At 37.4% G+C, this 14376-nt stretch overlaps 1 protein-coding gene across 2 annotated transcripts; it reads left to right on the top strand.

Moving 5' to 3' along the window:
- The first annotated feature begins 4066 nt into the window (after positions 1-4066).
- tank (TRAF family member-associated NFKB activator) lies at positions 4067-13610 on the top strand. 2 transcript variants are annotated; one of them, XM_008404012.2, is made up of 8 exons: positions 4067-4277; positions 5061-5192; positions 6896-7004; positions 7137-7207; positions 9320-9378; positions 9486-9604; positions 12219-12610; positions 13171-13610. In XM_008404012.2, the coding sequence occupies exons 2-8, from the start codon at positions 5094-5096 to the stop codon at positions 13336-13338; spliced, it is 1017 nt and encodes a 338-aa protein (XP_008402234.1). In that variant the 5' UTR covers positions 4067-4277; positions 5061-5093; the 3' UTR covers positions 13339-13610. The 2 variants fall into 2 exon arrangements, with proteins under 2 accessions (XP_008402234.1, XP_008402235.1); XM_008404013.2 differs by lacking the exon at positions 4067-4277 and adding an exon at positions 4306-4473.
- The last annotated feature ends 766 nt before the right edge of the window (positions 13611-14376 follow it).

The raw sequence follows: 14376 nt of genomic DNA, 5'->3' as shown, positions 1-14376 counted from the left end.
ACTAAAATAAAGTAACTGTGTAGTACATACCATCACAACTATATTTGAAGAGGAAAATAAGCTTTCACTTTACCTTTACCAATGATTTGACATTTTCACCTTAACTTTCTATCTTACAAAATCTTAGCAAGCTTTGAAAAGAAATATAAGGTACAAGAGCCATCACGTCCTCTTTAATTATCATATTGCCCCTTATTAAGTTTTCTTTAAATGTTTAAAAATGTCATACCCACAAACTTCAAGCAGTTTCAAAACCCTAAATATAACCCAGTACAACCAACTGTCTCTTGGCCAGGACTCCCTTGAAAAAATTATATTTAATCTCAATGTTTATTTTTATCTTTGTAAAATAGAGGTTTCAAATAAAGGCAACCTAATTAGTAAATGTATGTGTACTTTAATCTAAGGATACATCCTCTGTGAATACCCCAGGAGTTTAGTGAACCTTGGTGAACAAACAACATCGGAAAACCAAGGAACACTACAAATGTGTCAGGAATAAAGTTGTGGACAAGTATAAAGCAGAATTAGGTTATAAAGCAATATTCCATGTTTGAACAGAAAATGAAAGCTTATGGCACAACTACAAACCTAGAAAGACATCGAATACACTGCAACTTTGACAGGGAGAACATTAATGAAGGAAGCAGCAGTTGCCATTAGTAACTTTGGAGCAGCAGATTCGCAGCTCAGGTGTGAGAGTCTGTTGTCAAGGCATCTAGTAGTTGTACACAAATCCAACTGCTGTTGGAATAGAGGCAAGAAGAAAGCCAAAGAAAGCCACTTTTGAAACAAAACCATTTAAGGTTACAGTTTTGCCACTCAGAGATAGTGTCCTTGATGTCAGGCGAGATCCAAATTTGACTTCTTTAGAATGGCCCAGTCAAATGCAGGCCTAAATCCAAATGAGAATTAGTGACACGATGTAAAAATTTCTGGTTATAGTCACTCGTTCAATTTGAAGGGTAGGCCTACGAAAAAAATTACTCAGGAAAAATGATTACAAAAGAACATCATACTTTTCAAATGTTCATTCGTAGAACTATGTAACAGCCTGCACCATCTTCCTTTAAACTTGTTTGTTTTTTTATGTTGGTCTATTCCAAGAAAAATCCTAATGAAATGTAATAAAGTTTATTTAAATATTAACAGGTTGATAAAGGAATTGCATTTGGTCCCAACTCGTCTTTAACTTAAACAGCTACACACCCCTAAAAATTGCTACACAGACAGGAAGTATTTTTTTATGACCCTTTGAAACTTATGGCATGCTGTGTAGCCAGCTGAGTAATATAATTTCCTTTTCAGGATATATGAACAAAGGGAGAATTGTAAACTAAACAGTGATGGAGGAGGAAAAAAATGGTAATTGAGGTGAATGATTGTGTGGTCATTGAAATGACTAATTTGCCTGGCTCAGTGTTTAGCTGTAACATCACAGCTTATCAGCACACCACAGCCTGAGTGACATTTTTCTATACCAGAACCACTAGGGTTATGTCAGATTGCCACAAGTTCAAAGCGACCTTGAGAATATTTATGTGAAACCCTGGAGATGTCCCGCTGCTCTTTTTGGAGGATGGTGAAGTTCTGACGTTTTGGGGTTGTTTGTGGTGCTTCTGGGTCTGTAAGTCATTCTCAGCCGGAGGAGAGGTTGAGGTTGGAATGTCGGCCGGGGTCGGGTCAGAGATGGAAACCTCTGGAACAGGACTCGAGGAAATGACTCCTGGAGGAGCCAGTTTGCTGAAGCCCCACAGAGATGAGCAGGTCACAAGAAGTTCTTAACTAGTTCAGGACAAGAGGGGAGAAAAGAAATCCATTCATGGATTCTTCTGGAGAAAAAGTATTTGTCCTGAGGTGGAGAAAAAAAAAACATGTTTATTTCTGCAAGATCGAACACAAACGTGATATTTTCACATCAGAGAAAAAGTCAGCTTAAGCTACACATCATGGCAACAGATAATTCAAAAAGTTGGGTCATTTAAAAAAAAAGAAGCACCTTGTACATATTGTACTCAATATGTACAAGCAAATATTCTTCTTCGGAAGTTCTCCATGTGCTCAGCATCTGTCAAAATTGCACTTTTTAAAGCATACTGTACTCCAATGTATACAGCCCATCTGTGGCGGCGTTACAGGAAAAGCAGTATGAATAAACTTCAGGTTGCTTATAATGATGGCATGAGGATGCTGCTTAGGGTGCCGCGATGGAGTAGTGCCAGTCAGATGTTTGTGAATGCCAATGTACCAACCTGCGCTGCTGCGCTTAGAAACATTATGCACAGATGTATGTGTAGATTAACAGACTCTGCAAGCAGCATCATTCAGACTTTGACCAATCCTGTTCAAAGTTCAGTGAGATTCTTCTCCATTTTGTGGAATCACTGGCACATTAGTTTATATGTCAGTGATTATTTATTTGATTAGATATTTTTTATATTTTTTATTGTTCTTGATTTGTCTGCTCATGGACCATAATTGTGTCTAAATAAAGAGGATTGATTGATTGATTGATATATATATATGTAGTCAGATAAAATAAAAAGCAAAATGATTCTTAGCTACATGGGATCACCAACTCTGACTACTCTTAGTTACTTCTCCAAAAGACACTCTTAGCTGCCATCTGCTGGTTATGCTTTAGGTTTCTTGACTGTTTCTTGACTTTTAGTTTGAAAAGTCAAGGCCAGGTTGGCATTTCCGCAAGAAATGAAACACGCCAGAGCAATAAATCATCTAAAACATGCCCACTCACTTAAAACAGTGGGGGTTTACAAGAGATAAGTTGGAAGAGAGAACATTGTTAGTGTCAGTTGAGATCTCTACTCTCTCAATGCATGTGCATGCAAAAATGAATCTGTTCTCAGAAGTGTCCACACAAATTGCACAACTTCCTATTAAAGAAAGGGTTCTTTGTATATCTTAAGCATCTAAATTGTGTTTCTCAGGGCAGAAGGATAACAAGCTTCTAAAAATATGCATTAAGGGTTTTTGTAGACTGAAACCTGTAAGGATTTTTATAATTTTCACCATCCCGTATTCAATTCAAAGCTAAAATAAAACCAGCATGCCTGATAATGAAGTTGGATTTAATTCAGAGTCAGCCTAGAACCTGCATTTTTCCCATTTTTTCACATCGGAACCAAGAATATCACTATTTTATTGGAATTTGGTATGGTATGGATTTTGTGTTATAGACCAATACGACATAGTAATTAAGTGGCTTACTTTTGGAAAACGTATAAAGACATATCCTATTAAGATTTACAGCTGGAAATGCAGTAAAATGTTTTTCTACAAAAGTACTGACTGAATTCTTTTGCATGCTTTTCAGATTTCTATTTGTGAGGAATTTTGAAAACCCTCCCCCTTCACATTAATGCACTGCACAGTGGTGATCTGTATCTCACATAAATCTCTATAAAATACATCAGCTTTTGTGGTTGCTACTTAACAAAACATGAAAATGTTCAGAAGGGATTAAAACGTTTTCCATCATACTGAAAATGCATGACCCGTTTTCATTGCTGCATGAACAAATTCAGCTTAGCTGCCCAATCAAAACGTGAAAGTAAAAACAAGAGAAGTTGTTGTTAAAAGCCTCTGGACTCTTGTAATGCAGACTGCATGGGGTTAGGGCTTTTTTATGTGCTGGATTTTATTGAGTAGACTAAGAAAATATGTTGTAACTTTTATAATAATTAGCTATATGACAATATTTAGCAACTTCCGATGAAGATTTCTAGATGTAGAAGATTTAAAGCATGCGGCATCATTGTTACTCTTAACAAACAATGAGTATTTCCACAGTTGAACTGGGAACATTCATAAGACATTAAACAGCTCCAAGCTTAAAACATTTCATGTCTGTTGCAACTTTATTGTCATTATTAAAACCCTTGTTATTCTATTGAAAAGTCGTGCTGAATACGCAGTTATAAACGGGACAGTGAATTTTTAGGCAAAGTTAATAAAGCACAAGTCGACTTTGGGGCCAATTTTCACATGCACAACAGTCGGTTTGCAGACGCGTAGGTTGGAAGAACCCTCAGCTTGTTAACCACTCTGTGATTGGTCCGGGCCGAGTCAAGGCGGAAGTCTACAGAGCAGGGGGATTCCCCGAGGGAAGTTCCCAACTCAAACTGGGGCTATGTAAAACATACAGCGCCATATCCTCTCCAGCGCTTCGTAACTTTGCATCTGAAGATTAGGGCGACGATGCTGCGGTGGTGTCAAAACAACAAATACGACTTAAATAATAGGGGACTCAAGTGAAGGTAAGGAGGACGCTCTCTCGCACGCAAACACACTCACACCGGCGGCGAGGCGGATGGATCTGCCGAGCTGTTGCTCGGTCGCCTTACTGAAAACACCGGCTAATGCAGATCAAGTTCAGAGAATACGGAACTATGCAAAGCACTCTTTAAATGTCACTTTGTAACCAGTTGGACATGAATCCCGGATGGTTTTAGCGTAAGTTTTGTTGTATATTTCTCATTCACGTTGCAGTAGGTACTCCTGGAACTGTTTGTATAGAGTGTCATTGATAGGCAGTTTAAACTGTGGAGACTGATCAATAAATGATACAGATCTCACATTATTACCAGTTTTTGAGTCCGCAGCTGCACATTTTGAGCTGTATTTCTCTCAAAGTCGATTAAACGTGCGATAATTGTTGATAAGAAGAAAAGAAAACAATGTAAAAACTGTATTTACACAATTAGTGGTATCAATTATTTATCATTAGTTTGTTGAGGCTCTGTTATTCAATATCTTCCACATTCATTCTTTAACTGTGGCACATTTGACCAAATTCACATAGTAGAAAGGAGATAGTAAGATTACACAATCAGGTTTGGTAGACTTTTTATTATTGCAACATTTAGCTTATTTTAGCCTGCCAATACATTAGGCAACACTTTAAAGGTTAATTTCCCCATTGTTCTGTTATTTCAACGTGTACAAATGCAAACTAAAACATCACGAAGCAGGAAAATCCTACTCAATCTGCAGATTTTACTTGTGAAAATGTTTATAAGCGGTTGTTTTCAATTATATAGGGCTCATGCCTGCCGTGACAGTGATGACAAGGCATGGACAGGAATATTGGAGACCAGCTAAACAAAGCTTTTGAAGCTTATCGCCAGGTCTCCATCGAAAAGGACAATGCTCAAAAGGAGTTGCAAAAAATGGTAAGCAAATGTTTGATCAAATGGGCTGGTCTTTGCCGCTGCAGCGCAAGTGTTGCATTAAAAGAGCACTATGTCAGAGACTTTCTAATGTTGTGGATTTAAACGAGGCTCACAGCCCTGCCAAATTGCCAGGTTTTTGTGTTGGGGAGTGGGGGGGGGGGAGTTAATTATAAATAAGTTTATAACCTTTTATTTAATAGGGCATATTTTGCGCAATTCAACTGAAAAACAAAAACTTAACAACTAATCTGACAGCAGAAAATATGTACAAAAGAATAATAGTTCTGTTAAACTGGACAACGCTAAACAAATATTTTGTTCATGTACCTTTTGATCTAATTTCTACATTTAGTCTTGTTAGATACACATCTAGCACAAACTATGATGAATTTGATGTACCTGATAAACTTCGAAGTTATGCTGGTTAGGAATTTGAACAATGATAGTGCTCAGAACCCCCCCACTCCCCACAAAAAGTTCACATTATTAGTAGAGCCTAAAATCATTCATACTTCTTATATAGAGTCCATAGAAGGAGATAAAAATGAGAGTGATGGTAAAGAGGCCTTCCAACCTCAATAGACTTGGAGCTTATCACCAAGCGGTGTCCAAATATGAGAGGAAACATGCGAAAAGATGGTTTAATTATAAGAGGAATTTTATTTCTGTAATACTAAAGCCGATTTTCTCACTGACTGTTGAAAATGGTATAATAATTTTAAACATAGTATATCTTTTTGTAAAATACAAAACAACACATTATTTTGAAAATCAATTCTCCTTTTCCAATGTTTTGTCTTCTTCAGAGATTTCTCTTTTATTTCCTGTCAAAAACAAATGTCTCGGTGGAATGAAAACCGTTTTTAATCTGTATCTGCCAGGGATTTGAAAGATTTGGGCCGAGTTGTGTACTCAATGGTACAGTAAAGACAATACTGTATACGGCAACAGCAACCTTAGTAAAACTCGATGTTTCGCCAAACTTAACGAAAAAGACAAGAAATTGTCCAGACCTGGCTAAAATAAATAGGCTAGTGGGAGAATGTGTAAAACATGGGAGGGGGGAGCAGCATCTTGATCTGGAGTTAATTTACTTAGGACTGAACTAGTTTTTAAAATCAAAATAAATTAAACTACACATTCTCTTAGAAGTATACATTTCGGTCAAATTGTGCAGGATATATGTCACATTAAAGATTGAAAAAGTTTGACATTTCTTTATATCATAAAAACCAGGAATTGTTAACAGGGATGTGTATGGTTGTCAGGACGCTCTTGTAAAAGAGATCTTTGATGTCGAGTTTTCTCCTGGTTAAATAACGGTTGAACAAGAACATGTAGAACTCTGAAAGCTACTGTATTGTTATTGTGTTTTTGAGTTTGAAATGATGGTTTTTAATATTGATGAAATGGCTCACTGCCCAGGGCACAGTTTGCGTTGAGGGCAACGCAAACTCTTCCGAGGGTGGGGTGAGAGCGTTTCGTGTTTTGCTTCCCAAATTAAGTTTTATACAGCTTATAGACCTTCCAGTGAAGTGGTGAGTAGGCACCTCCCACTGAGCTGCTTGTTGCTAAGAATTGAGAGGGAAAGGGCTGGGCTGAGGGCACAGAAGGAGGGGTCCAACCAGGGCTTTATTTATGCAAAAAACTGCCACAGTGTGTGTTTGCAGTCGGAAGAAATAACAGATCCCATGTGTTTACAGAAGGAACATTATGAGCGGTACACTCAAGAACTTATAAAGCAGATAGAAGACCAGCAGCGTTTGATTTCTGATCTTGAAACTGAGTTGTCAGCAACAAGGCAACCCTCAGGTTAGTCTCTGTGACCATTTACATATGAATTGTGTTTCGTTTTGGAGCTGCATTCACAAACTGTGAAAGAATGGGCTTTATTCTTTCCCACCCAGTCCTTTGTCGCACTGATCATTTTTATGTGACTCTTAGGAGAGATGAAATGTGAGCCTCGCAACCATCTTCTCAAACCAGCTGCCTCTAGTAGGAAGACACAGTACCGGGTATGTTCACAGCCACAACTTTTATAGTTCTTCCTACCTCTTCTGTTTGTAAAATTAAGGATATGCATCCTGTAGCTCACTGCTTCCTCTCTGTGTGCAAACAGTGTAAAGGTGCTCTACTTAAATTCCACCTTCTTTTGTGCTGAATAATTCTAGAGAAGGAAATTGTACCTGCAACAAACAGCATCATTTGTAAGATGTCTAAAATAAAGTTAGCAAATGATCCAGATGGTAAAAGAAGGTAGCGTACTTTCCTTTGTAGCTATTTGTACCACCACAGTCTTTAAAAGCACCTAAATTGTTCATGTTTTTAACAGAAATAAACAGACATTTTTGCCATGAAGATAAAAAACATTTTCTTTCATGATTATTGTGTACACAAGTTTTTCAGTATTATTACGGTTTAGATAAAAGGTGTAGAAATGTATCAAAAGGTAGTCATGGAATATTTATTGTTTTATTAATCTGCTTATCATTTTCCCTTTAATGGAAGCAGAACGTCCTTGGTACTAAACTACATTAAATCAAATTTATGTTGAGATGCAAAACTTTCTTGTTCTTTGGGAAAACGAGATAGAAGATTAGTGAGTATATAATCACTTTATTTGGTAGAGCAGTTAAGAAAAATGTACTTAAACAGATAAAACAAGTAGTTTGTAGCTAAATGCTGTAAAATGACTGACAAATCCCTTGTAACAGAGTCATTCTGCTCTAGAATTTCTTTTCAGATATCACACAAACATACATAAATGCTAAAACAAACTCTCTTATTGTCTTTATTATTATTCTAAATTATAAAGACAATATAATCTTTAGTTTTTTATAAAACAGAGTGTCTGTGGAGGGGCTAAAAGGTCACAGGTTGCAGAACTCTGGACTAGAGAAAGAGAAATGGCATCTCAGTGATATTACCTGGTTAGTAAAACAGGAAGCAAGAAGAATTTACTTTTACTGTGCAGAATGACGAGTTACTGTTAAAAAAAATTCAAGGGGTTCAACAATTGCTGCAACATATCAAATTAACAAACATATCTGGCTGTTTTCTGCATCTTTACCATGCTTACAGTGCTGTGGAGAAGAATTTGCTCGCTTGCAAATTTTCTTCAATGTCTTTCTTATTTGTCTTATTTACATTTTCTCAGATTTTTCAGATAATTTTAATGTCAGAAAAATGTACAATACAAAAAAAAAAATAGATTGCCGATGATTACATTTATATATATATATAAAAGAAATCTAGCAATCTGGTCATCTGGGAGAAAATAGTCCCTAACCCCGCTTGTGCCATCCACTGGCAGCATAGCAGAACTGTGTAGGAAATTCGACCCACTCTTCTTTGCAGGATTGTTTTGCTTCAGTCATATTTGAGGGTTTTTGACCATGTTTGAGGTCATGCCATAGCATCTCAGTTCGGTAAAAGTTTGAGCTCTGCCAAGGCTGATCCAACAGTTATGGAGCTTATTTCGTCTAGTTGTCCAGATCCTGAAGTATGAAATATTTTGGCCTACTTCATTTTTTCAGGCAGATTCTAATTAAATAATTTCTTGCAGGACGGTTATTATTCAGGTCTAGGTGTGGCTAGTGAAATTGTCATCGGCTAGTCATAGAATTTGGTTAATCACAGTAAACTTAAAACTTGACAAAGAAAGGTTAATCTCTCTATTCACATATGGCCAGTTTGTTTTAGCTAGATGAAAAAAAGAACACTGTTGTTTTTATGTACTTATGTGACATTTGTGTGATATTAAAATTTGCTTCATGATCTAAAACATTACAGCAAAAAATGAAGAAATCTGTATGGGGGGTAAATACTTTTTCACAGCTCTGCAAGTGACTTGCTTTCCATCCAGTGTTTGCATGTGTCCTGCTGTGTCTGTCTGGTTTTACTTCACCAGATGGTGCTAGAGGATAATATCGCTGCTCAGTGCAGCAGCTCCATCTTTGCTTGGTCTTCAGTAAGCCAGGAAACTGTTCTCCCCCTTACCCCCCTCACATTCATGATGCATAACTAAAACGGCACATGCATCAACAGCCTGCCCTTTGGATAATTGTTGTTAATGATGACTAAAAAAAATTAAATGTGTTTCTTTTTTTTTTTCTTTTTTTCTTCAGGGGAATGTGGCCACTGTTGCTGGTGCTTCAAATTTGACAGTCAACAGCAGCTCCGACTAGTACGTGCCTCTCCTCCTAAAGATTTCTCTGTTTTTCTGTAACTGAGCTGACAAATGTATTTTTTTTTTTTTCACGTCTTATTTATTCATGTATTTCTTGGGGTCAGTCAGGACATGTTGGCGGCATTTGAAGCAATTCAGGGCAAATTCCGACAGATCCAGACACTGACTACAAAGCAGAAACACCATCTGAAAAGGTTCCACGGAAGTTACGACAACTCAAACGGTAATATTGACAGTAGTTTTGCACAGTCTGAGCTGAAATGCTGTTCTTGGAATTTTATCTTAATTAGTTGCAACGGATGCGATTGTGAATTGGGTTGTATAGGTCATAAAATAATTTTGTTTGTAAATGTCACATCAGCTGATGAGTGTATTAGCTTTTGCTCTCTTTTTTTTAAATTAAATAACTCTTTAACTAGAAATGGCTGATTATTCCTCAGAGATAGTATGGATAATCAAATCCAATCATCCCAGGGAGAAATGGTGGCACTTTTCTTTGAATTGTGGCTGTTTGGTTGTTTTTAATCACACTGACAAGTGTTTTCTTTTACGTTATTACTAAAGATGGTGATATTTAAGTGTTTTGAATAAAACTAAGTATTGTATAAACTTTTCAAACTTAGTTTTTAATAAGCAAAAATTAAAAAAATATATTTCTCATGAAATATTATTAAATGCCCAAAGCTGACCAAAATGTAATGTCAAACTATTTCCCCCTTTTTTAATAAATACAACCTTCCTACAATGTCATTTATCCGCCTCCATCTCCTCCATTTGCTTGGATGCCACAGCTCACTGTCCTTCCATTCACACACTCTTGACTCTGCTCAGCTGAGACTAATTCATGCTCTGAACACCCTTTTGTCTGCTGCTTCGGACCAAGCAGACACGCTCACTTTTTCAGTCACTGTTGCTAAATTATGGGCCAATTTAAAATGTCAGTTTATTTCAAGGAGGGGGGATTTAAAAAAAAAATAATAATAATAATAATTTTTGACCTAATTATAAAAAAAAAGATTTTTGGCAGAAAATTATCAAATGTTTTTTTTTTTTTTCTAATCTACTCCCTCCTGTAATAATAATTAATGAATGTAAAATCACAGTGAATCTCCTCAAACGGTTGCTTCTTAAAACAGACAGCAGACATAATGAAATATCTCAAGCTCACCACCATGGAGAAGTATAAATCTCTGGCATTTTTATGTTACCACTACAAATTTTAACATATTTTATTGGGATTGAATGTAACCAACACAAAGTTTTGCATAGTTATGAAGCAGGAAACTTCACATTGATGCTAATTATTTATATATATAAAAACTCTTGTAAAAAAAAAAACAAGTTTTGAAAAGTTTGAACAGTGTGGTACTTTTTTCAGACTTTATTCCCAATCCTGATATTACCTTTTTTTTTTACAAGACTTTGTAGAGCTACCTTTTGCTGCATCTCAGGATTTAGCATTTATCATCTAGAAACTAAAATTTCTGCCTATAAGTATTTGTGAATTACCTGAAACTGAGTCAAAGGGATGGAGAGCATCTATTAGGATGTGCGACAGATTTGGACTTAAGTTGGGACGTAATCCATCTAACACATGGTTATGCTTTTCACCTGTTTCTACCTGTTAAAAGGTGAATCTCGACCTTTGTTTCAAGTCTTTTACATCATCTAACGGAAGGTTCGTCTTTAGCTTCATCTATCCTCTCTTTTCCCATCAAGTCTGATCAGGTTCGTTGTCCCTACTGAAGAAATGCATCCTTCCAGCATGATGCCTACACTACCGTGCTTCACTGTAGGGACTATTTATTCAGGGTGATGTGGATCTTTGCAGAGGCTAAACAGGTCCAATAGACCTGTTTCTGTGATTAATGCCCACCTTCCCGGTCCGTTCCATTTGGAGTGTAAATGCTTGCCATTTGTTGCACATAGAAGTGTTGTTAGGTTCTGCCTTCTTCAGATGATGTATTGCAGAGGACTCCACAAAATGTTCAAAGCTTGGAACACTATAACCTAACTCAGCTTTAAACTTCTACACAACTTTCTCCCTGACCTGTCTGTTGTACTTATTGGTTTCATGATGCTGTTTGCTCACTAATGTTCTCTTACAAGCCTCTGAGGATTTCACAAAACAGCTGGATTTATACTGACCTTAAGATATACACAGAATGACTTTATTTATTAATTAGGGTGCTCCTACATGTGTGGCTGTACTGGAATTTGGTGAGGTGTATCAGAGAAAAGGGAGCCGAAAACATGCTGGATTTATATCTGTAACCAAATTTGAAAACTACATGTCATTTTCTTTCTTCCTTTTGCTTGTAGGTTTTAGTTTGTGGTAATGCTGCAAAATAAAAATTGAAAGTTCAGTGGGTTTGAATAATTTTGCAAAACAAATGAAACACAGGTCAGTGCAATCCAGTGAGCACTGGCTGATTAAAAATAATGTCATTTCCACTTAGATTTAGTTTTCAAAAAAGATTGAAATAATTTTATATCATTCCAACCATATGGAACAGTTAAACCAGAAAACAGGGCACCGGTAAGGCAAGTAAATTGAATACAAGTGAAAACAAGTAATACATTTTAATTTTAAGCCAACTGACCGGGGGGGCGGGGAGGGGGGCTGGGCTGGATGATTTGGTGGAGAATTCAACATGGATGTTCAACATAGTCGATGCAACATATCTAAACCTAACGGCAGCCTATGATGTATTTAGTGTTTACTGTACTTTTTTATGTACTCTAAATATTCTCAAACTTCTATTTCAAAATTCACCAACATGCTGACTTAAAGAAAAGAAACGCTCAATATCTCTTGCTCTCCCATCACCTCCCAGACCAGCGCTTCTCCATGCCGATCCAGTGCACGGACGGAACCGTAGAAGCAGAGAAGCCCTTTCCTACGCCTCTGAGGCTAACTGCGGACGTCCCCCGCCTGCCTGCACCCTTGGCGTCTCGTGGCACCAGTCGGGAGGACAGAGACTTGGTAGACTCTCTCGCCAAACTCAGTGTCAAATTCCCGCCCCCCACGGACAGTGAATACGACTTCCTGAACAGTGCCCCGGAGAGGAACATCGGCCTGCCGGTGGCTCGAAAGCCGCCCCTCGGCTCCCCCACTCTGCCAGAGGAGGAGCCCGTGGAACTGCCCTTGCCTTTTGTCTATCCCACGTCCCCCTCCCACTCGCCATCCTCCTCACCCTCCCATGAGAGCGTGCGGGGACCCGAGCAGGTGAGAAACAGAGAGGAAGGTCTGAGAAAAGTAGTAGCAAATTATCAGTTTCTGATTGGTCTTTGCTAATGGAGGAGTAAAACAGTGTGAAGCCCAAAAATATCTCCCTGGCTAAACATATTACCGTGCGATGTGTGCCGATTCCTTTTTTTTTTTTACTTGAGCATGGATGCTCTGCTTATAATTGGCATGTTGGTTTGAAATTGAGAGCCAGATGGAAGCAGTTTAGATCAAGTATGATGGTTTGTTAGGTTTTTATTGCTGATGTATGTAAATGCTTAAAAAGTAATTGTGAATTATGTACAGTAAGATCTAAAAGTTGAATTGTCTTTTCTTCATCCACTTCTCCTACAAATACATGTAAGATAGAAATAGCTGTTTTTGTTGGTTGAGACAAAGAGGGAGATAATTAAACACTTGAGAATAATGTTGCTTTTCTTTGCCGCCGCTGTTCATGTTCTCTCTCTAATGCAGCAGGAAGTTATACCTTACACAGCTTGTTATTACTTCAATGAGGTGTAAAAATACCCTAATTTCCTTTTATTTATCCCACGCTGCAGCCCCTGTGGACCCCCGAGCTGTGTGACGCCGTTGACATGGGAGCCAACCAGGAGCCTCTGAGCAGCTGTCCCGTTGAATGCGCATTCTGTCCCGATTTAGTTCCCCAGAACCTCATGACAAGCCATCTCTACTTGCACTTCTTGCCAAAGAAGGAAGCAGAGAATTGACAGCAGACTGACAGGCAAAGGTCCGAACTTACTTCAAGAACTTTTTTTACTGTTTTTATGGTCTTTGCAGGCGCGATCCTGCTTGCCATGAACTCCAAAGCGCTGTACAGGATTTGAAAATTACACTGCTATAAGACTTGAATTCATTTATTTAATACTGAAGAATTTAATGGTACACTTTCTTGTCCATACTGATTTTCTAATATCACACTGAGAATTTACAGTGATGCATATGGTATATATGAGCAAATAAACGATATATTTACTCTTGACAGTTTTTATAGCTTGACTTGTTTTCAACAGGCAGATGTGAAATTTGATTATATAACATATGTTCAACATATAGCAACTTACAGAATGTCATGTTAAAGAGYCACTAACTGTCAACAACTTGCAATCATTTTTCTTCTTTTTCATTTTGGATCATGTGCTTTGTTTCAGAAATGTTTTAGAGCAGCACAACAACAAATCACATGATTATCCCAACCAGTTGAGCTTTTCCTGAATGGTTTAATCCCATCCTACTGACTCCTGATCAACAATGATTTTTTTTATCCGTAATGAGATAGCTTTGAGATCGGTTTAAACTATTTCATACCAAGTCTTCATGAAGTGGCAGCTCAAACCAATTTTGCATTTTTAACTGTATTTTGTATGGAAATATTTATTCCCTTTAACATGTTTTTCTGTATTCCTACTCTGTTGTTATACTTACACGTTTCACATTAACAGTCAGATTTTGTGATGCAACAATAACCTGACTACGTAAAAATCGGTAGTTTTCCAATGATGATTTTACTTGTTAAATTAAATTTTGGGAAAACTGATTTCCATTCTGTCTGGACACCCATGTCTGGTTACTGCCAGATCTGTAGAATCAATAGATCATTTAAATGGAAGGTGTTTTAACAAGAAGTATGACCGCGGCTAGAATATCTCGAAAAGCAAGACACAATGCCCTTTTCAAAAGCAATTCAAGAACATATTAGACAATAAATCATTGCCATCTATCAATCTGGAAAGGGTTCTAAACCCATG

The sequence above is a fragment of the Poecilia reticulata genome, linkage group LG2, assembly GCF_000633615.1.
Source record: "Poecilia reticulata strain Guanapo linkage group LG2, Guppy_female_1.0+MT, whole genome shotgun sequence".
Lineage (NCBI taxonomy): Eukaryota > Metazoa > Chordata > Actinopteri > Cyprinodontiformes > Poeciliidae > Poecilia > Poecilia reticulata.
Note: the sequence above shows the minus strand (reverse complement) of the source record. Positions and strands in the feature narration are given on the sequence as shown.

Coding starts and splice junctions, on each gene's coding strand:
- tank (XM_008404012.2), top strand. CDS start 5,094: ATGGACAGGAATATTGGAGACCAGCTAAACAAAGCTTTTGAAGCTTAT. Junction 7,208..9,319: donor GTAGGAAGACACAGTACCGG/GTATGTTCACAG, acceptor TTTTTTCTTCAG/GGGAATGTGGCCACTGTTGC. Junction 9,605..12,218: donor AAGTTACGACAACTCAAACG/GTAATATTGACA, acceptor ATCACCTCCCAG/ACCAGCGCTTCTCCATGCCG.